This window comes from Rattus norvegicus, chromosome 9 (assembly GCF_021556685.1).
Source record: "Rattus norvegicus strain SHRSP/BbbUtx chromosome 9, alternate assembly SHRSP_T2T, whole genome shotgun sequence".
NCBI lineage: Eukaryota > Metazoa > Chordata > Mammalia > Rodentia > Muridae > Rattus > Rattus norvegicus.
In genome coordinates this window covers 9199712-9224094 of record NC_141542.1, presented here as the reverse complement: position 1 = coordinate 9224094, position 24383 = coordinate 9199712, and the positions used below count along the sequence as shown (strand labels likewise).

The 24383-nt window shown below is 37.3% G+C and overlaps 1 protein-coding gene across 15 annotated transcripts in view; it reads left to right on the top strand.

The window, feature by feature from the left end:
• The window catches only part of Tbc1d5 (TBC1 domain family, member 5), a 529632-nt gene that overhangs the window by 278684 nt on the left and 226565 nt on the right, over window positions 1-24383 (top strand). For 14 of the 15 annotated variants that reach the window (XR_015628837.1, XR_015628836.1, XR_015628835.1 and 11 more), the window contains 5 exon segments: window positions 2321-2423; window positions 10876-10964; window positions 12267-12317; window positions 12421-12490; window positions 13899-14071. Coding sequence is in view for 9 of the 15 variants with exons in the window: in XM_087567202.1 (XP_087423328.1) it covers window positions 2321-2423; window positions 10876-10964; window positions 12267-12317; window positions 12421-12490; window positions 13899-14071 (486 nt within the window). In the remaining 6 variants the exon portion in view is untranslated. 15 annotated transcript variants of the gene reach the window in all.

Below are 24383 nucleotides of genomic sequence, written 5' to 3'. Positions count from 1 at the left end.
GCTATGTCTCTGTGTTCTAGATAGCAGTAATGTGCTATGTCTCTGTGTTCTAGGTAGCAGTAATGTGCTGTCTCCGTGCTCTAGGCAGCAGTAATGTGCTATGTCTCCATGCTCTAGGTGGCAGTAATGTGCTATGTCTCCGTGCTCTAGGTGGCAGTAATGTGCTATGTCTCCGTGCTCTAGGTAGCAGTAATGTGCTATGTCTCCGTGCTCTAGGTAGCAGTAATGTGCTATGTCTCCGTGCTCTAGGCAGCAGTAATGTGCTATGTCTCCATGCTCTAGGTGGCAGTAATGTGCTATGTCTCCATGCTCTAGGTGGCAGTAATGTGCTATGTCTCCGTGCTCTAGGTAGCAGTAATGTGCTATGTCTCCGTGTTCTAGGTAGCAGTAATGTGCTATGTCTCCGTGCTCTAGGCAGCAGTAATGTGCTATGTCTCCGTGCTCTAGGTAGCAGTAATGTGCTATGTCTCTGTGTTATAGGTAGCAGTAATGTGCTATGTCTCCATGCTCTAGGCAGCAGTAATGTGCTATGTCTCCGTGCTCTAGGTAGCAGTAATGTGCTATGTCTCCGTGTTCTAGGTAGCAGTAATGTGCTATGTCTCCGTGCTCTAGGTGGCAGTAATGTGCTATGTCTCCGTGCTCTAGGTGGCAGTAATGTGCTATGTCTCCGTGCTCTAGGCAGCAGTAATGTGCTATGTCTCCGTGTTCTAGGTAGCAGTAATGTGCTATGTCTCCGTGCTCTAGGTGGCAGTAATGTGCTATGTCTCCGTGCTCTAGGTGGCAGTAATGTGCTATGTCTCCATGCTCTAGGTGGTAGTGATGTGCTGTGCCTCTGTGCTCTAGAATTGGTAAAAATATCCTGTTGTTCCATGTTCTAGGTTGTCTCCCTCTTCTCCATTCTCTTATATTTTTTCTTTATGATTCCAAAACCAAGATGTCACTTTTTCTCAACTAAAGTGTCTTTATTCAAAGATTAATAGTCATTTTTTAGTTGTTAATGCCACCCATGTGCAAGAATCTTACCTGTTCCCTTCTTACTCAGAAAATCAGTACTACTGGTCCTGCTTCAGTAGGTGAAGCTTTAAGCCTTCACTGCCCTAGCTCGAAAATCTGAGCATGAATTTGAATACTTTCTACTTACATTTGAGAGGTTTTCATTTCCTCCCATTCTGTACAATCTCCTTCCTATAAACACTCTTCTTATCCCACCTCCAGTCTTTATCACTTCTCTAAACCCTGCACTGTTACTGAGTTTTAAATTCAGTGACTTTTCCACACTTGCCCCACTTTTCCTTCTGTAGCAAAGCTTCCATCTGCTATCAGTTCACACACCTCTCCTTTCACCTCTCCTTTCCAATGGCCGCCTTTGGTCCACTTACTGCCTTGTTTGCCTTCTTACCCTTCTGTATGTCTTAGTTGCCTTCACACTAATGATCATGCTAATAATCTTTTTCACCAATTGTTGCTTATACCTCATGTGGCTGAATCCAGTTGACACCTGAAGCTGTCAGTTGCTTCTAGCTGATGTGCCTCCAGCCCTTACATTGTATGTACATTTCTGGGTTCCCTGTGTGCTCTCAGGGGTGTATTTCATCATAGGGAACTGAACTCCCTTTGAGCAGAATGTCTGCATTTTTTTATCTCATAGTGTACCAGAGCACCTTGTAGACTGTTCTGTGCAGACATTTAGTGAGACCTGCTAACGTACATGTTCTATTTAATTCCATGGTTTAGCAGAGGAAACCATCAGTGTTCTAATGTACAATAATGTTATAATGTTATAATGTTGAAATCCCGATGCAAAGAAAAATATTTTTAAAATTTAGTTACTTTTATAAAAAGGCATATTCTATTTTCAAAAAACCAAATGAGGTGTCTGGATGTGGTGGCATACACCTCAGTCAAGGTACTCAGGAAGTGGAGGCAGGAGGATTACCATGTTCATACAAGATTGGGCTGTTTAATGAGACCAGGCTGTTTGTCTGAAAGAAACAGACTACTCCCACAAGCAGTCTAAATGAAAACCAGTTTCTCACCCCAAATAGGTTGGCTGTGTGTCGTTTACTTCTAACACCCTTGTAATTTCTACACGAAATGATTGAAGTACATGAAACAAAATGTTTAGTGTTGAAGGATGGCATGCGCCTGAAGGATTTAGTGATTTTTCTTTTCCTTTATCACTCCTTTTAAGCCTAATCCTGGCACAGGCTACATAGTTATCAGAGCAGTGGTGAAACCTTCTGCAGACCTTAACATATTTTAGAGATGACAATCTGGGAATATTTCTGGAGCTACTAATTAGGTTCAATTTTTTTTTCAGGTTTCCTGAAATGCAGTTTTTCCAACAAGAAAATGTGAGAAAAATTCTTACAGATGTTCTGTTCTGCTATGCTAGAGAAAACGAGCAGTTGCTTTATAAACAGGTAATGAAAATGCCTCACAGGTGATCCTGTTGACTTGGAATATCCATACAGCTTGAGTGATGAGAGGACAATGGCGCAAACTTTGTTGTATCCAGAGTGAGGTTACAATGTTAAATAACCCATCTGCACAGTGAAGCTACCCAGCCCTCCTCCACATCCCCTCTTCCCGGCTTACAGACAGACCGTCTCCTGAGGGGTGTTCAGTCTTCCCTGTAAACTTACAGGGTTCACATATAAGCATCTTTGCAGCTAGGTTACTAATACAACTTTTTTAAGTCATGGTAAATGTTGTTAAGTGTAGCATTTGTTACAATGTGATGTCTTGTGACAAGTAATCTAATCCAGTGTTAACGTCCCTGTGAATAATTCCTGTAGCAGAACTAGAAGACTGTTCTGCAGTTTTAAAGTTTATACTTAGATTGTCTTGGACCCCTGACTTTTGATTCATTTCATTAACAAACAAATATAAATCATATTCATATAAATTCATATAAATCATTAAAAATAAAAATCATTTAACATATAAATGCATATAAAATTCATGTTTATTATGTTATACTAAAAATGCATATAGTTTGGTACTTTATTTTCCTAAGAATATATAAAATGAATATTCAAACTAAATTCAAGACAATCAAAAGTTACATCTAGTTGATGACTCCAAATTCTAGCTTAATAAAACAGAAAATAACTATGGAAAAGACAATATTCAACTGGAAATAAATTTTACAAAGTTCGTAAGCTACATGACGTTTGTCTTAAATTCTGTATTTGATACTGCTGTATATCTGTCTTTTGTTTTTAAGTTCCAGCAGCCAAACCCAGAACGTATCGCAAGCTAGATGCTTACTTTACAATTGACACACCCAGCTTTATGTTCCTTACACCCTATCAATAGCTGTTTAGAATTGAAAATATACAGCTCATTCAAATGTCCGCAGACAAATTTAATAATAAAGTTATAGAAACTATATTAAAAAAACTATAAATGTTTTGAAGTACTAAAGCAGCAGCTGAACAAATAGGAAAATAGAAGCATGTTTTTCAAGGGAAAAGTTTAAGTACATATGTTTCTCCTTTCTAACTTAATGTATGATCTGAGTAATAACCCAAGATAAGTATCTCATTGAAACTTGCCATAGTCATTTCTCATGGGCAAACTAGCAGTAGGAACGAGTGAGTGTCTGGATTACAGCACTCACCTTTGGGTCGGTTCTGTTGGGTTCCCTTATCTCCATGTCCACATCTGTGCCATGTCCTGTTGTTTTTATTTACTGTGACTCCAGAGCACAGCTTGAACTCTAAAACAGAAACTTATCTTACATTGCTTTTGCTCAGGACTGCTTTGCCTATCTAGGGTCTTCTATACTTTTATATGAATTTTATGATTTTAATTTCTGCTTATATAAATAACAACATGGGCATTTTGATAAAGATTACGTTGAATGTGTAAATTACTTTGGGGAGGAAAGTCATTTTTGCATTAGGAGTTCCACCAGTTTATGACCATAGTCAGCAGGTCTCTCTAGCTTCTAGTGTCTTCTTGAATCTCTTTCTTCAATTCTCTTTAGAAAAAGACAAAACTGAATCAAGGAAGTCTTTAATAATGCAAACAAGTTCCAGTACAGAGAAAATAATAAAACACCATGCTCCATCATTTAATGTATGTGAACTACTATAAATGTATGAAAGACTAGATAGGAATGTGGAAGATTATATTAAATAAGTTAAAACAAGCCTATCAATCACTGAATATAAAATTATTTCTATCTCCTACGTGGATCTCACTTCTAAAGATGTCGCTACCCCATCTACATGTTAAATTCCATAGACTTTTTTTTTCTTATGGAGAAATAATACCTTGCTCTAGAAGAACTGAATATTTAACCGTATCAAATTTAAAGGAAAAAAGCCTTCAGTTTCATCACAAGCTGTTAAAGCTATTATTTTGTACTAGGTGACACCCCGTTTAACATCGACCATATTGTTAATAGTTATGGGATTTTATTGAATTAATGAGACTGTTATCATGTAGGAGAGTGTCTTGCTGAGTTAATTGAAATTGCAGAGATTATATAAATGGTATTAATGAACTTTGACTGCCTAATGTCGCAGCTTTAATAAAGACTGCTTGGTGGGCTAAATGAACACAGGCAGATAAAAGAACAGGTTCAATTTTGTGAGCCTACAGGCTGTTGAAGAAAACTTTGTTACCTTCCTGTTCCCAGGCATGGGTTTGGAGTACAGAGACTGCTAAAGAGCATGCAGGGCAAAAGGCTTTCACCAAGCAGAAAGGCCACGGAGGGGATGGGCATACCATAGTACCCATTAAGAATACTGTTTCTCACATTGATGGCAAGTTGAATTGTGACTATTCTTGATGGATGTTTCTCTTCGAACGTTATATATATACATATATATATATATATATATATACACATACATATATATGTGTACGTATGTATGTATGTATACACACACACACTTGTGTATTATATGTCAAAACCTCTCATCATGGAGCTTTGTTCTTCAACCACTTGCTTTAATTAGGCATGTTTTACTAATCTAAAATTGAGGGCAAACCTAGTAATTTTTCCTGGCTAGTGAGATGTCTCAGTAGTTAACAGCATTCATTGCTCTTGCAGGAGACCTGAGGCAGTTACTAACATCCACAGAGATGCTAAGAATTGTTCATAAACTCCCACTTCCATGAGATTTGGTACCATTTTCTGGCCTTTATGGTCACTGCACGTAATGAACAAGTATACATGCAGGCAAATCACTCACATGCAGAACATAAAGTAAATCTTAATAATTTCTCCTTCTCAGGTATTTGAGAAATTCAATATGGGTATTATAGAACTAAATGTTTAGAGAGATGGTGCAACTGGCTGAGTGGCTGTTCTCCCAGAGGACCTGGCCCTGGGTACGATTACCATAGTAGCTCATAGACATCCACAACTTTTGCTCTCTTCAGGCTTCCATGAGTACCAGGCACATTCTTGGTACACAAATATGCATGCAACGAAAACACTTATATGCATAAAATAATATAATTTTTAAAATATTGTCATATAACTTTATTTATTGATTTGAGATATGATTTATTAATACTGTTTTAAATATCATGGCTCAACTTTCTGATAATATAAACATAATAATGTTATATCGTTCATTCAATATATAGATATATGTATATAATACCATAATATATATATACATATACACATACATACACATACATACACATACATATACATGCAATTATGCTGGGTCTCAAAGGATGTAAGGTTTCCTGTATATCATTTCATAATATCCTTAGAGAGATGATTCTCAGACATCATGTGTATACAAAATCCATGGATGCCTATGTCCTATTTGATCTGCTGTGATATTTGCACATGACCTATATTAATTCTCCCAAATACTCAAAGAAACCTCTATATTATTTGTAATAACTAATATAGTCTAAGTGTAAAAAGTCTATGTAAATAATTATTAAATTATGTTTAGAGAAAAATGATAAACAGGTTTAGTTTAGATACAAATCTTTAAATTATTTTCTACTGTTTTTGTGTATATAGATGAAAGTCTGTTTAATTATTTTATGTTCTGTGTGTACATGTTCCACATTTCAGGGAAGTAATGATTCAGAAGCTCACTCAGATGATTAATCTCAGTTAATCTCTATTATATTTTTTGAGACATGAACTTTCATTGAACCTGGAGCTGATTCCCAGGCACAAGTCCAGTATCCTCCTGTCTCTGTGTCCCCAGTGGAGGTATTATGTATGCATGCAGCAGCATAGAGGTTTTACATAGGTGTTGGAGGTCGGACTTGGGTCCTCATGCTTGTACAAGAAGAACTTTACTGACTGACCCATCACCTCAGCCTCCCACTTGGTACTACTTTCAAGCCATTAGTATTCAGGCCACAGATGTAGAAAATGGATGTAGAGGACTGAATAGATACACATACTTAGGCCCACATCTTATAACTTAGCCATTTTAATGTTCACTTTAAAATGTGACTCTCTTGCTAATTAACAAAGACCCAGAGAAGTTAGGGACAAACCTACTTTATTAATTATTGTGTCCCCAACACACTTGGCAGTTGTCATTACAATAATTAAATGACAGATGATATTTGAACAGTTGAGACATTTAGAAAGGGAAGTGCCAAAGAAACTAAACAGTCAACAATACTTAAATAAGAATAAATAAAATACTTTAGATATTTAAATAAGAAATCCATAAATATATAAAAGTAATTTCCTTTTTAAGTTAATTTTTCATATTTTGAGAATTTCGTATGTGGGTACTATATTTACATCATTTCCACCTCTCCCTTTCCTCCATCCGAATCGTCTTGTGTCCCTTCCACTCCTTTCAAATTTATGATTTGTTCTTATTTGCTATTGTTCTATATATGCACATTGCATATACACCACATGCAGGGTTTATTCAGTGATGCTCCTATGTATGTAGACTGACCATTTGGGATTGGATAAACTATAAAGGACTCATTCCCACAGAAAACCGATTCTCCTTCTCATTGATTGCCTATGGCTTCTCATCTGTGGGTACACATCAGCATGTCAAATGATAGTTTGATTATGTGTGCCTCACTTAGGCAACCATATCATTGAGATTTCATGAGTGCATCATCCTTGTTACGTTTAGGAGATTCTCAAGACAGCAAGCAGCATATCCTCTCGTTCTAGCAATCTTCTCACCCACTTTTCCTTAGCTGTCAGGCTTGCACTGTAGATGTACCAAATGCATTTGTACAGCTCCAGTCATTTGGTCCCTGATGTTTGATCAGGTGAGAATTACTGAACTGAACTCAGAAATGAGAATTGAGGCTTCCTTGATGGTGGATGGTTATAAGGATACACATGAATTCAACACAAATTACATTGGTTTCAGAAAAGGGAACAACTAGGGTCTGTGACCACTCCAACCACAGTTGGTTGACTAGGTTCCAGTAAAGGGTATGAGTTCCCTCCTATTGAGGAGCCTTAAGTCCAATTGGATGAGTGTTGTTGATCTCCAAGATATAACTAACACTGCTCGATCTTAGGGGATATCTTGCGAGAGTGGTCATTATTGTAGTTTGCAACTTCAAATCTGGGGAAAACTATTGATTGCTTTTCTCACTTCATAGCTTGTACCTTCCAACACTATGACTATCAGAGAAGTCACTTCCAGCTCAAGTCCACCAAGTCCTCTGTCCACAGTGTGTAAGGTTTTAAGCAATAAGGAGCTATAGCAATAGTATGTGCTCTTTGGACAATCTCTTTCACTTACCTGACAACTTGAAAGGAAGATTTGCATACATGCCACTGTAGTTTTCAGTTATATAATCGGTGGCACTTGGGGAAAGCGTTATTTCACACATGTTGTATAACTCTTAACACACACACACACACACACACACACAATTATACATTCACTTTATGTAAACTTATGAGATACTATATTTCCTCTATGGTCTTTTCAAACACTCATAGTGTTACATACCTCATCTCCCTGTGCCCCTGACCTACCCCCCTTACCCAGTTAATGTCCCATATCTGTTTTTTCTCATTTCCTCCTTCATAACACCTAACTCCTCTTAGCTCTCTCTCTAGAGGTCCTTTTTCTCCCTATCTTCTCCTCTGTTGGAGCCTGTCTACTTTTGTGACTTTAGTCATTACAAGTTATATTCTTTTTTTATTAATCATTTTATTCATTTACATTTCAAATTATATCCCCTTTGCGATTACCCCTCCACCAACTCCCTCATGGCTTCTCCCCACCTCCTTCCCTTTCCTACTATAAGGGTGCTTCTCTACCCATTAACCCACATGCCCCTAACCCTGGGGCACCAAGCCTCCCTCCCCTCCCATTGATGTCAGATAAGGCCATCCTGTGATACATATGATTCTGGCAGGAATCCAAAGCAAGAACCTGGAGGCTGGAGCTGATGTGTAGACTAGGGGGATTGCTGCTTCCTAGTTCCTCAGGACTTATTCCTCAGGACCCACCAGCATCGGAGTGTCATCACCCACGTTGGACGGGACCCTTTCACATCAATTGTTAATCAGGAAAATGACTTGCAAACTTGTCCATAGGCCAGCCTTTTAGAGGCATTTTCTCACTTAGGAGTTGCTCTTCCCAAGTTATGTCTAGACTTTTGTCTAGTAGATAAAACCCACCTAGCACTCCAATGGGAAAAAATACAGAATAACCATTTAATTTATAATAAAGATGTCATTTCAGACCTCATGGGTAAAGTTAGGTATTTTCCTTTGATATGATTGAAAATGAAGTATTTATTAAATAAAGTAGTTTAATGGTTTAAAAATAAACCATATTACTCTTTCCTGACAAAAATGAATCTATTGTGAAATGAAGAAATAACTGATATAAAGGAAGCCTTCTCCTTACTTAATCTTTACCACAGAGAATTCTCTCTGAGCATGATACAAACAAAAGACCCAAAAGATGTTTTAATGTAATGATATTAACTTCAGTGTGATCAAGTATATCAGAATATGAAAGAAAAATGAACATGGAAAATATTTTTAATAAAAAATTAAATAGGCTTAATAAGCTTCATTGGTTAAAGAAGTGTCACACACGCAGACTTGCATAGGTAAGGCACTGTGGGGATGGCTCATTTGTTACAACATGCTGACGACGGATGCCTGGGGAGGCTTGCCTGTATCCCAGCCTTGAAATATTGAGACAGGGATCCCCGTACAGCCTGGTTAACCTGACTAGCCTTCAGTGCCTGGTTTAACTGAGAGATCCTCCCTCAGTAAGGTAGAAGAGCAATTACGATAGATTAGTCATGTGAACTTAGGCCTCCACACAAGAATATATGTACTCGATAGAGAGGATCACATCACATCACACACACAAACACACACACACACACACACACACACACACACACACACACACACACACACACGTGCTTTACTAAGACAGAATAGGCCACTCATTAAGTAAAATGACTAACAGATTCTGAGTGCAGTCTCACTAGCACTTAAAGTACTGCGACAACTTGATCTGAGAGATTTGCGATTTTTAAAACTTACAAATATGAATAAGGATGTGAAATGATGATTTCTGTATTCTGCAATGACGCTTCTCTCTAGATGATATATATCAGGAGCTTTTGCAAGTATCACTACCCAGGAGTGCTACTTCAAAGACTTGTTATGAACAAACCATTAGAAATTGATGAAATGGTTACCATGCAGGTACCTATCGAAGTTTTGAATTTTAGTGTTTATCTTGGCATCAGGCCAGCATGTCTGCCTGACCTCGTTCTCGTTTTGCTTTGCTTTTGTGAAACTTTCTATATTAAATAGATGAGGACTCTTTGTAATTAATTTTTTTGAGAATTTTATACATAAGTATTAATTATATTTATATCATTCCCACCTCTCCTCTTTCCCCTTCTCTCTTAAGCCACATCTCATTTGATTTTGGAGTGTTTCCTATGCTGATTTAAATGGCTAGAAAAAAATCTAATCTGTTTTTACATGCTAAGTATGATATTTTATCCTTGAAGAATTAAAATCTGTATTAACAAGACTAGTCACTAATGTAACAATGTACTTACTTCCCATTTAAGGTATAAATAGTGCATAAGATTAACTTTTTAAAGCAAAATATGGAAGAACTAACATTTTTGTATGTGTGTGTGTCTATTTGTGTGATATACTGTTGAACACCAGTATAAGAGAAAACATTCTAACCTTGAAATACACAGAGAAATGTCATGTTTCTGATTAAACATGTTTAAAATTGTATTGAAAACTTCATTTTCTGTCATGCTTGCTAAAGATTGTTTCTCTTATTATCCAACATTCCTAGCTAGCTGACTTCAGCTCTTCCTAAATCTACAGGCGTTCTAATTTGGAGCCATTATATAATGAAAACATTGGGTATAATTTCTTAGGTCTACAGTTCTTCATTGCCCTTCGTGCAGATCTTTACACTGTAGCTCATGATTATAATTTGCATAAGTGAAATTCATATTTATGAGTACAGATCTTGAAGCAACTGACAGGTGCAAGGTTGTCTACCATGCCAATTTATTGTTTGTCTTGTCATTTAAAAGATAACTACTCCATATATTTTAAAGAAGAATGTGTGCTCTGGTTGAATTAGAATCAATTTTTTAAAGTAGACAGAACTCATTTTGTAGCACTCCACTTTATGCTTTTCTGTACAGTGTGGGCATCTTTGTGGTGGAGATAGGTCGAGTAAGTATTTCCATGGTGATAATGTCATTTGACATGCATGAAACCTTGAGTTCAGTCTAAAGCCCTTGAGCAGGAAAGCAAAGGCATGGACTCAGGGGACACTGTTCTTAGTGAGCTGTTATGAGTGGACACTGTTCTTAGTGAGCTGATACGAGTTTCCAATTCATGTCTTCCTGCCCATGTTTCAGGGCATGCATGAGCTGCTAGCGCCCATCATCTTCACCCTTCACTGTGACCACCAAGCTTTTCTACACGCCAGTGAGTCTGCACAGCCCAGGCAAGTCTTACATGAGTTTGTGGGTGATCTCAGCCCTTACTATGATCTTTTGTGAATTATTGATTTTATTTCATGAGACCAATCCACATTAAATTCTAATGCTAATTTGGATATAGAGCAAGATTGAGTCATAAGTGCCTTTGAAACATTAAGTCTTTGTGAAATGAAAACAGAATAGTAATGGACCAAAGAGGAAATGTTTGTTCTAATTTTTAAAATGCTGATGATGGATGTGCCGGGCTCCGAGTTCTCTCATTAGTCAGATGAGAGGTTTTGGAGACACTTACTTCAGACCACCTTTGACCTGGCTTAGGTCATAAAAAGAGTAATGCTACCAAGCGCCATTGTCTGTACAGAGAATGGTTTTTCATGTTTTTGAGATACACTCAATTATTCATTTTTGCGATTGGCCTTATTTTTAGTAACAGTTTAGCTATCTAACTTAAAATGCCAGTGAAGCAACCAAGAATCATTTTATAAATGATTCCAATCTAAACGAGTTATATGCAGGGGGAAAAATGTGCTGATAACACATTGGTGTGATCTTTCCTAATCAGACGTAAGCCGCCTGGACACAGGCCCACATTATTTTATCCTTGTCTCCTAGAATATGAAGTAGTAGTTGCATGATGTCTAGTCCTCTATTTGTATTGATTTCATCAAGTCTTGACACAAAGAACTTAACCTTTTAACTGCCTTGAGTGACTGTACAGTCTGAAAATGAAACTAGTCTTAGGATAATGTTTTACTTCGGCCACTGTTGCAGGCCAAATGCATATATTATAATGCGTATAGGTGAGTGAAGGTAACTTCAGCATGAGGAGACTTTGCTGTTTGATCCCATTACAAAGTAGAAAGAACTAAGTAGATCTGCTAAAGGTGCTATCAGTGACTCATGGTGTTGCATTTTTAATCAGTAACTACAGTTTTTGTTTCTTTTGGATGAAAAGTGATTTATTGTAGAATAATAAATTATTCTAGATCAAACTTAGTCAAGGACTATATTTTCAGTTTTTCCATAATTGTCTGGAGTAATCAGATGATAATTTCATTATGATAAAAGCAAGTAAATAACTTCTTTGTGCTCTATATACAATAACAGAATTTATTTTATTATTGGATTTGCCTTTTGAAAATGGTGACTTTACCATCACACAGTGTGTGTGTGTGTGTGTGTGTGTGTGTGTGTGTGTGTGTGTGTGTTAGCTTATGAGTGTAGACTGAGGCAGAAGCTGCATCTACTGTACTTAATTAAATACTGCTTATTTCCAGGGTTTGAATTCTCTTTTTTTTTTTTTCCAGTGAGGAAATGAAAACTCTCTTGAACCCTGAGTATCTGGAGCATGATGCCTAGTAAGTGCTAAGACTGTTGCTTTTTCTTTCTTTCTTTTTATTAATACTACCAGTACATTAATAAAGATTAAATATAGCATTATTTTATTTTTCTAATTTTTAGTGCAATGTTCTCACAGCTTATGGAAACTGCTGAACCTTGGTTTTCCACTTTTGAGCATGATGGTCAAAAGGTAACTCTTATAGTACAGATCTTTCCAGTATACCTGAGTTAACAAATCCGTACATAACAGCATATACTAGAATACATAGGTATTTCTTTGTAACATATTTTCATGATAAAATATGAAAATACTTAGGATATAATGGAAAATCAAGCTTTCAATAATACATTATAATAATATTGGTGTATAAATAATATAACATAAAGATTACATAGAACTAAATAGAATCTTTCCTCTTTGTGTACATATTTTTTCATGAAGTATTACCACTTAATTATAAAATTATTATAAACTTTTTTGTTTTTTTCAAGACAGGATTCAATGTGTAGCTCTGGGTAGTCTGGAACTCAAAGAACTCTGCCTGCTTCTGCCTCCTAAGTATTGGGAATATTTAGTCCACACTTGGCTATTATATGGATATCCACCATACCTGACTGTAATAAAATTTTTATTGCCCCCTTTGTGAGTTTTTTTAATGCATTTCTATTGAACTACCTTGATAATAATCTGTGTCAGATACATGGCCTTTCTTTTCCTGGTATATTACTTTTGAACTCACATGTCTAATATCCATGTTGTTTATTCTTACTTTATTTTACTTATTTTTATTGATGCTTGTATGTGATTGAAATCACTCAGGGATAGCATTGAGTAGATAATAAAACTGAGATCTTTATGCATGAAAAAGAAACTTTGGGGGAAGCATAAGCAGTCTGTGCTTGAACATTAGATTTAAAATCAGTGGTAAACTACAAATCATTAGGCAGAGATAGTACAAATGCTAATATTAGAGACTAAAATATTAAGGATCAAAGGTCAAGGGAGGTCAGGCTAAGGAGCACATGAAAATTTGGTGTGTAGGGAAAGGAAGCCGAGTGAGATCCAGATGGAGATTTTAATTCAAGTACTGCTATTTTACAGTTTTAAAATCATTTTAAATCTTTTAAATCATGACAAAAGAAGAGACAGAAAGCATTTTTTTCTAAAATGATTCCTTTGTTCTTCCCCTTTTGCGTAGTTTTGATAGCTCACACAATTTTCATTTAGTGTTTTAGATTTTATTTCCACAAGAAATACACTTCCATCAAAGTGCTGTATTCTAGGCTGTAGCTAATCAGATCAATTAGCCAGGGCATCTGGAAGGACTTCTCTGTCTCTAGCCAAATTCTCTTGGAAATTTTATTGCACAAAAGAATCTATTCAAGTGAAAGAGACTTAGAAGAAATAGCCTGGCTATGGCTTTATAAGCACACCTACCACCTGTCCACTCATGGTTCATGACTCGACATTTTATGTGTTTGTTAGGATGAAGTAGATTTGGTTCTTTAAATCCTTTTAATGAATTAAGTAAAAGCCAATTTCCATATTTCTTAATTTCAAATTGAAATAATACATGTGCTATTTTTCTTATTTTCAGGGAAAAGAAACTCTGATGCCCCCCATTCCCTTTGCTCGACCACAGGATTTAGGACCAACAGTTGCCATTGTTACAAAAGTCAACCAGATCCAGGATCATCTACTGAAGAAGCATGATACTGAGCTCTACATGCACTTGAACAGACTAGAAATTCCACCACAAATATATGGGTTGTAAGTTTTAAGTTTCTGTTTTAGCCATTCCTAATTATGATTTTCCGGTAGTTTCTGAATAGGTCAGTTCTGTTAGTTTGTCCTAGCTCCATGCTATTTATTGTCAGGTTTGCTACATTAACACATGGTCTCACTCAATACTTTATCAGTCCTCTGAAGTCACTGTTACTCCTTGTTCTAGTTTAGGAAGCTAGTCCTTTTAAAGTAGCTTCATAACTTTTAAAATTGTTATAAATCACTGCCATGAGCCCTGTCAGATTGGTTATGTAGTTTTCAGGGTTTCTTTTGAAAAAAAAAAAAAAAAAAAGGTGTAGTTCCCTCCTTGTGTTGGAGTTTTCCATCTGTTATCCTTTGTAGGACTGGATTTGAGGAAAGATATTGTTTACATTTGGTTTTGTCATGGAATATCTTGGTTTCTCCATCTATGGTTATTACGAGTTTTGCTGGATATAGCAGCCTGGGCTGGCATTTGTGATCTCTTAGGGTCTGTATGACAGCTGCCCAGGATCTTCTGGCTTTTAGAGTCTCTGGTGAGAAGTCTGAAAGCTTTTCGCCGTTACTGCTTTTAATAATCTTTATTTATTTGTGCATTTGGTGTTTTGATTATTGTGTGATGGTAGGAATTTTCTTTTCTGGTCCAACCTATAATTTTGTTGCAGATATTTACTGGCCCTTTGAATTGGAAATCTTTGCTCTCTTATATACCTATTATCCTTAGGTTTGGTCTTTTCGTTGTGTCCTGGATTTCCTGGATGTTTGGGGTTAGGCACTTTTTACATTTTGCGTTTTGCATTTTGCATTTTCTTTGACTATTGTGTTTTCCTGTATTTCTTTAAGGGATTTATGTGTTTCCTCTTTAAGGGCTTCTACCTGTGTACCTATAGTCTCCTGTATTTCGTTTAAGAGAATCCTTCATAAAGTGCTCTATCATCATCATGAAATAGGATTTTAGGGGTTGGGGATTTAGCTCAGTGGTAGAGCGCTTGCCTAGGAAGCGCAAGGCCCTGGGTTCGGTCCCCAGCTCCGAAGAAAAGAACCAAAAAAAAAAAAAAAATAGGATTTTAAACCCAAATCTTGCTTTTCTGGTGTGTTGGGGTATCCAGTTCTTGCTGTCGTGGGAGAGCTGGGTTCCGATGATGCCAAGTGGCCTTGGTTCCTGTTGCTTAGGTTCTTGCACTTGCCTCTTGCCATCTGGTTATCTCTAGTGTTAGCTGGTCTTGTTGTCTCTGACTAGAGCTTGTCCCTCCTCTGAACCTTGAGCCTGTAAGCTTGTGAGCTTAGGTGAGTCAGCACTCCTGGGAGACAAGCTAGAGCCAGGCTGGGTTAGGGTGTGGAGAGCTGTGGCACAGGTTCAGCTCCAGGGTGTAGATGGAAATGGGAAACTGAAGTATCGGGTCCCCTGCTGTTCTTTGGTTCCGGGATCCTATGGGCTAGGGCAAGTCCTACTTGGGCCAGGTTTGGGGCAGTAGTGGTGGTCTCAAATGTGAGCCAGCACTCCTGGGAAACAAGCTATCACTGGGTGGGATTTCAGTGCTGAGATCTGTGGCACAGGGTTACATGGCAACTAAGTATGGTGTTGTACAGGGAAAGAAACATGGATCTAGCCCTAAGACCTAAAGAGTCCTCTAAACTATCTAATTCTTTGAATGCTCTGAGTCAATTTTTGTTCTCCCCTTCATCCTTATATAAATGTACCTGCTATTCACCAGAAATAAGTGTTGTCTTGGAGACTTATTTACTGCTGAATAAGCTCATCGTTTCTAATTCTAAACACTAGTTGGCTGGTTCAACAACTCAGATGTTCTGGCCCAAACTCCTGTCCAAGCTGACTGATTCAAATCGTCATCTCTCGGCATCTTACTAAATTGCTCTGCTTGGACTCTTAACAGTTTATTCTAATCTCCTGGTTCCTTCCCATTTTGGGGCTCATTCTGTTTTCACCTATAACCCATCTCTGTAAAACTGTCCTGGTAAAGTGCCTCCTCATCCCAGGCTTCGGTCTGCTCCCTTAAGTCTTCTTTCTTACTTGTAGATTCTCCTGAGAGTTGGGTGGATCCTGTTTGTGACTTATTCTGTCAAATCTTGCTTTGATTCATCATCTTGCCTTCTACAAACTACCTTTAATTTTATTTTGGGGGATTAAAGGTGTGTACTAAGGGTGTTTCTGTATTCTAGCCATCTGTCATCCAGGGCGTGTCTGCCTTCCATCTGGTCCACTTATACCTATAAGGTCTTTGGATATGATCCATTGCCAGAGCAGCCATGTTGCTGGCTTTAAATTCCTCTATAGCGTTGAATTTCTTACTGGGAGAAAAATGCCCTTCTCAGTGAACATGGTATATTAATTTTCTGTAGCCTCATACCTTCTCTAACATGATAGCAGACTAGGGACTCAGTCATTCCTTAGGGATATGTGTCTGTTTGTGGTTTCCCCGTAATTAAATGTGGTAAATTAGTAGTTTAGTTAGTGTAAGTTGCTATGTAAAGCTGTAGGAAACAGAAGTGTTCATCACATGAAGAGAAAAGTGTTCCTTTTGTCTTCGTCTAGTGCTGAGCAGGTTCCTAACAGATACCATTATGAAGCCTTACTTTCCACTAGGCCCAGTATTGAAAGACAAGAACACTGTTGAAATGTACAGAGAAGGTTCTCAGTCTTCTGAGATGTGAAAGCTAACACTCAAGTCCAGTTAGGGGCCAGAACAGGAACAGGGGAGGGGTTGAATTACATAAAATAACCAATGTTTTATTTATATTTTTGTGTGAGACAGAGTCTTTTACTAATAGTAATTTCAGCCCTTTTTCTTCTTGGAAGCTCTGGATTTTGGTGAAAGATTCTAGTTTCTTGTGTGCTTGTCTTGTTTGTATGATTTAGTTATGGGATCAATGAAACAACTCCACATTCCTGTTAGAAATGACATACTCCCTTGTGTTGCATAAGTCATAGGGGAGCTTAGTACGATATTAAGGAATTGCCATTTATAAGTAAAATAATGTTTGTCACTATAAATATTGATATTTGATTTAAAAGGTCAGGAGTTAAATTCTGGTTTCCTTTCCATGATCCAAAGGATTGGTACATATTAATGCCTCAAGGAAACTTTTAAGTTAAAATGGGTTCAAACTTTTTTTTTCATAAATAAATTGAAAACTAGTACCTTTGTTTCGCAAAAGAATAGGGCCATTAATACAATGAAAAAAGTTACTATTAAACAGCTTCATAATTTTGGCAATTTAATTGAGCTGGTTACTTTACTATGCTGTCAGGTAGCATGAACTTGAGTATATCAATTTATACCCAGGATATTCATTTGGGAAAAAGATTTTACTTTTTAAATTCTTTTACTTTTCTAATTATTTCATAAAACCTTTCTTGTCATCATATTCTTCTTCCCCCCAACTCCTACTCAACTTCATACTCCTTCTCTCTCTTAAACTCGTGCACGCAAGCATGCACACATGCACACATACACACGCTCATGCACACCAATAAAAGCCAAAATCACATGGAGTCCATTTTGTTTTAGACAACTGTTACTGGGTATGAACTTGTACCTGAGTGTGGTTGAGGTATCCAGTGTCACAATGTTGAAGAAAAGGCGTTTTGCCTTTGCAGCAGATACTATTTCTAGAAACTTAGTGTTTGGGGGCTGGACTCTGTGCACAGTCCCCCTTGTCTGTGCTAAGACTGTGTGTGGTTTTAGGCATGTTGTCACAGTCACTGTGAGTGCACATGCACATGAGTGCACATGCACATCAGTCCTGCTTGGTTCATCATCTGGCCCTGACAAGCTTTCTTCCTGTTCCTCACTGATCATGACTGAGCTTTGGGGAGGGGAATAGAGACTTCAGACATTTCCTTCCAATTTTCTCTTTAGCATAGAAAGTCCTTGAGCTTCTTGGACATCCCATGGGATAGGGTAAAACCGTGTGATCCATGACAGGAATCCTATGTTTCCTTTCTACTTTATCGTACTAACAATATAGCTTGCAGTAACCACAGTTGCTTCATGTTTCTCATTTCTGACTAAATTTTATCTTAGTTATCTTTAATTATGCATTATCCTTGAAAAAGAAAATGTCTGTTTTCTCGATTTGCCTGTTTTATATAGTATGGTAAAGGATTTTTCTCATTTGTTTGGCTTTTTATGAGCCATATAAAAAAGCCACATGAGTCTAATAACCTCATATCCCCCTGAAATCTACCCTAAGTTGCATTGTCCATTTGTCTATTTCTTATTGATAAATATTATAAACTCAAGTAACATGTCCAGCCTTCATATGAGGGTTTGTGTCTAGCTTATTGTAAAAGTAACTTTTATTTGTCTGCTATAATTGTCATCTTTGGGGTTTACCACCTTAGTCCAATAACCTAGGCCTGTGAGGTCTGAATTGCACCTTTACCGGGACCTCCTGAAATGAGACTCACAGAGATGTTGATCGATGCAAAAGCAAGAGGAGTTTAATCATCTGAAATTTTGGGTCATCTCACTTCAAGGGGAGATGACCCTGAGCAAATTTTAACAGGGGATTATATACCTTGCAAACTATTAGGGCAGAATTCAAACAATTGGGGCAGAACTGGCTCAGTGGTAACTAGGCAAGGTACTGTGCACATTTGGTGGAGCTAAACAACTTTCAGATCAAACTCAGTGTACCCTTCAAGATGTTCCCCAGGGAAGTGTGGGGGAAGGGGGATTGGAAGCCAACAGCTTTGTGTGACAGTTTGGCTTGGAGCTGTTCCAGGAACTAAACCAACCTTTTTTCTTCCTGGAGGGGAGGGGTCTTTGTGCTCGGAGGTTTGTGGTGGCAATTTTCCCACTGGCCCCAGGTTGACCCCAACTCTGGTTCTTTCAGGCCTAGTGCTGGAATATTCTGTGCAATTTCTCTGGGCCTAGAATGTTTGCAGTCTCTGAAACTTACAGCATGAATAAGCTCACCCCTTTCTAGTTCGTTCTGAACTCTGACTGGGTGATTCAACTCAGCTGTTCAGGTTCAAACTCTCCAAGCTGACTGATTCAGTCTGGCTGCTCTCTCACCCTCCCCTGAATTGCTCTGCTTGGCCTCAGGCTACGTTTGGCTATTTGTTCTCATCTTCTGTCTCCTTCTCATTCTCTGGCTCATTCTGTCTTCACGTGTCTTGCTTGTTCTCTCCCTACAACCTGCCTATAACTGGTAAAACTGCCCAAGTTTTCTTTCCAATAAGTAGCTTCCCTTTTCTCGCTGTTCTTGTGAGAGTTGGGCATAATCTATTTTGTCGAAACTTGCTCTGATTCCTCACTGTGCTTGCCACTTGCGTAAACATGACTCTCAAGCAAGGGTGCTTCCTTCTACAAACTAACTTTACCTTCATTGTTGGGGATTAAAAGTATGTACTAAGGACTTGTCAGTATTTCCAGCTAGAGGGATTAAAGTCGTGTGCTAAGGCTGAGCTATACCACAAGAAACAGATCTTTTCAGTAAATAACACAATCTTAGGGTTCACAGTGTGATCAAATGTCCTGCAACAGTTTTTAGGCATAATTTTGTTGTCTGTGAAATAAAGCTTAAAAATAACCCTAATCCTAACCTACCCTTTTTAAATCAATAAACAAACATTTGTAAGTTCATGGAAACATAGAAGCTTCTTTATAGCAGTGCTTTCTTTAAGACTGTATTAAAATTGAGAGTTGGTTTTTAAAGTAGGTAGAGCAACTTGGCATAATAATTTTATATTCTTAAATATTACAGATTTGTGTCTAATGGGAATAAATTGAAATACTTTGTCTTATTCTACATTATATATGCAGTATTTAGATATAAAAACTTGCTTATGTTAGCATTTGTTGTAGCTGGAAGAAAGTTTATTTTACATTTAATTAATATTTGAAAATATATTCTTAAGTTTGCATAGTAGTTAAGTGGACAAAAGTATAGTAATCAAATTTCAGTTAATAAAAATATTTTTCTAATCATCTATCAAAACTGCTGATTTCCTCTTCCATTATATAGTTTTGCATCACAGCTTTTACAGAATTTTTATTTTGATACAAAATAAGTACTAGGAAAGGTAAAATATATTAACAAAATTAGAAAACGTCTTAACACAGGAAGTATCAACCATAAATCTACCAATAAAAATTGTTAGCAGTGCTAACAGCCCATGTGAATGAAGGTATACCATAAATGTATTTATGTTGGAGGAAAGCAATATAAACATATCCTGTTTTGAATATAGTTTCTAATATAATTAGTATTTAGCATTATCCAGATTCATTAAAAAGCATTCAGCTTGCTCTCAAGAACAGTAATTACTCTAATATTGAAGAAATTTTACAACTACTCCATTTTTATAAGCAGTTTTTATAAAATTGTGTAATTTGAGGACAAATGAGGAGGGAAACGTGCCATCTATTTATGTTTGCTGCACTCGTGGTAAATGTATTACAGAGCCAATAAACTTGTTTAACATAATAAACTTATATAAAATTAATCAGTACTAGAAAACAATTGTGTAACATTGGAGCAAATCATTCCGAATGATTTTATCTTAATTTCAGGTTAATTGGTGATATTTATCTTGAAATTTATGACTCAATACTTAAAAAACTCCTGATTAATACATAATATCTTATTTGTTAATGCTATTGTGATTATATTATTATATAATACATATATTATTTTGCAATAATATATCCTAAAAATACTTTACACCATGTTTTCATTTTCTTTTTCTTTTCCTTTTCTTTTTCTTTTTTTTGCCTTTTCAAGCTACATATGTTCACTTTTTTTTTTTGGATATTTTTTATTTACATTTTAAATGTTATCACCTTTCTCAGTTTCCCACACCCCCATAACCCTTATTCTATGAGGGTGTTCCCCCACCCAACCACCCACACTTTCCCGCCTCCCCTGAGATTCCCCTACACGGGAGGGGACCTTGGCAGGACCAAGGGCTTCTCCCATTGTTGCCCAACAGAGCCATCCTTTGCTGCAAATGCAGCTGGAGCCATGGGTCTGTTCCTGTTGTACTCTTTGGATGCTCATTTAGTTCCTGGGAGCTCTGGTTGGTTGGTATTATTCTTATGGGGTTGCAAACCCTTCAGCTCCTTCAATCCCTTGTCTAACTCCTCCAGTGGGGACCTTGTTCTCAGTTCAGTGGTTGGCTGCCAGCATTTGCCTCTGTATTTGTCATGCTCTGGCAGAACCTCTCAGGAGACAGCTATATCAGGCTCCTGTCAGCATGCACCTCTTGGCATCCCCAATAGTGACTGGGTTTGGTGGCTGTGTGTATATGGACTTGATCCCCAGGTGGGGCAGGCTCTGAATGACCTTTCCTTCAGTCTTTGCTTCAAACTTTGTCTCCATATCTCCTCCTATGAATAGTTTTGTTCCCCATTTTAAGGAATGAAGCATCCACACTTTGGTCTTCCTTCTTGAGCTTCATGTGGTCTGTGAATTGTAACTTGAGTAATTCTAGCTTTTGCACTATATTCAATTATCAGCACACCTCACTCAGGATGATATTTTCCAGTTCCATCCATTTTTCTGTGAATTTCATGAAGTCATTGTTTTTGATAGCTGAGTAGTACTCCATTATGTAAATATACTTCATTTTCTGTATTCCATTCCTCCGTTGAAGGGCATCTGGGTTCTTTCCAGCTTCTGGCTATTATAAATAAGGCTGCTATGAGCATAGTGGAGTATGTGTCCTTGTTATATGTTGGGGCATCTTTTGGGTATATGCCCAAGAGAGGTATAGCTGGATCCTCAGGTAGTTCAATGTCCAATTTTCTGAGGAACCTCCAGACTGATTTCCAGAATGGTTGTACCAGTCTGCAATCCCACCAACAATGGAGGAGTGTTCCTCTTTCTCCGAATCCTCACCAGCATCTGCTGTCACCTGAGTTTTTGATCTTAGCCATTCTCACTGTTGTGAGGTGAAATCTCAGGGTTGTTTTGATTTGCATTTCCTTTATGACTAAAGATGTTGAACATTTCTTTTGGTGCTTCTCAGCCATTTGATATTCCTCAGCTGAGAATTCTTTGTTTAGCTATGTACCCCATTGCTTAGTGTGATTATTTGATTCTCTGTAAATTCGTGAGTTCTTTGTATATACTGGATATTAGCCCTCTATCAGATGTAGGATTGGTAAAGATCTTTTCCCAATCTGATGGTTGCTGTTTTGTCTTTAAGAATGATTACTCCTGCTGTACTTAAAATGGTGTCATTTGAATAATTAACACAGGTCATCTTTTGTTTGTTAATTATTGTTTGATACTAGAATATTTTTTACAGACAAATTTTGTGATAGCTGTCATTGCATACTAAACCAGAGCAGAACAATAAGTTCTTTACTGCTACCTTCCATGGCAATTTTTAAAGTTGTTTTGCGGTATTTTCATATCTATTTCATTAATAAGAGCCTATGATTTCATAAAGTTTTTCAACACTTCTATAAAATGTTGTCTTTGAATTTTCTCTACCATAGTACGTCTGAATGCAACGTATTTGTAATTACTGCTCATTCATACACACATGTGATAGTCTAGTTGCTTATTTCCAGCACAGCATTCATTTATGCTGCAAACAAAAATTCAAATGAGCTGTATTTTTCTATGCCTTCATAACTCTTCTGCTATAACCTTTAAATTTATTGAATCTGTAAATTTTGACTCTTAAATCATGGACTCTTTGCAACATTCATTTGAGAAATTCTCTGTCACTCTGATGCTTAATACACATCCTCCATGCCTGTGCTCTAGCTCCTGGGGTTCATAAGTATTTCACTGTTTGGTTTATAGTAATTGTATTAGGGCAGGCACTTAATTGTTAATAAATCTGCTTAATTTTATAATACAATATAAAACGCATACATTATACTAGCCCTGGTCTTTGCATATCACAGTATAATATTTTGTGAGTACTCAGTTTCTTTAAGGCTGTACTTGACATATGAACATATGGTTATAATGTAATTCTCATTCTTCCGACCCATATCATCATTCACCTTAACGTTGCATCACTTTACAACTGAAGCAGGTCATTTCATAAGTTCAGCTAGTCATTAAAATAGGCCTTTTCTTCCATAGTACATCAGATACCTCAGCTTCATAGTATACATCAAGCATATGTTATATAATATATGAGGTATTACATTAGTGGAAATCCAATTTTACCTTGTTTTGTAAGCCACTGAATCTTCCTCTACAATTATTTTTTCGTAAACCTTCCTTTGTCTCCCTTAGTATGAAAATTTTAACACTAAGAATTATAAAGCCAAATAATACATATTTGAAGTAATGATTCACAATTACTAATATTTGCTATTTCCTATTAGCCAATCCTTGTTCTAAAGGCTTGACACAGATTATCTTGCTTATATTCACAGTATCATTTCCAGATTTTAAGTGATTTTTTTAAAAGAAAGGAGAGAGAGATGCAGGCCCGGGTTGGGGAGCTTATTAACATCAAGCAGTTACCATGGAACTCAAAGGCTGAGTACTTAAGCTTGTGTTAAGGATTTAGAGTACTGGAAAACCAGGTCCCTATAGTTACTGTGTAAGGAAAGAGACCATGAGCCATATCCCAGTTCACTAAATGAGCTTCAAAGTTCCAGGCAGGGAACTCAAAGGAATTCTGTTTCCTATGGGAGTAAACAGGCCTCTTAAGAAAGGAATGGGGAAGGAGCATGGGGGAAGCCATATGTCTCATTTCCATGACAAGGGTGAGGAGTGACACTGTACAACAACATTGGCATAGCGACAAGTAATGGGGCTTCCTGCAGTCAAGAACCAGCCTTTAAGGAAAAGGAATGTGCTGCCAGTGTGTGTATGTTGTTAGTAGTTCTGAGGGCAGGTAGAACGGTTTAGTATGTTATCCATCCCATGCGAAAGTCTAGTATACGAAATACCACGTATATTACTTTACTAGAACTATACCTGACTTTATAAGATCCAAAACTGTGTTGTCCTTCTGAATTTGAGCTTTCTGCTTGTTCATACTCTGCTAACACTGTGACTCTCATGCCATTCTGTCTTGTGTAAGGTATGAAGACTTTATTTTGATGTACTTTTTATTATAATACAGCATGTACATTTCTGTTTCTGGCACTGTTCTGTAGACAGTGATTTACAAAAGGTCTGATGTGTGACTGTCCTTAGTCCTGTAACCAGTCAGTGTTCTCCTTGGGAAAGCCTATGAGTGCTCTCCTTGCCGTCATCTCTTGCTGTAGTTCTGTGTCTTGGTGGGCCCCATGAGATATTCTTCCATGTTTGCGTTCCTGTTGTTGCCGCCATTGTTCAGGCCTTGTTCAGGCATGGAAGGATGAAGCTT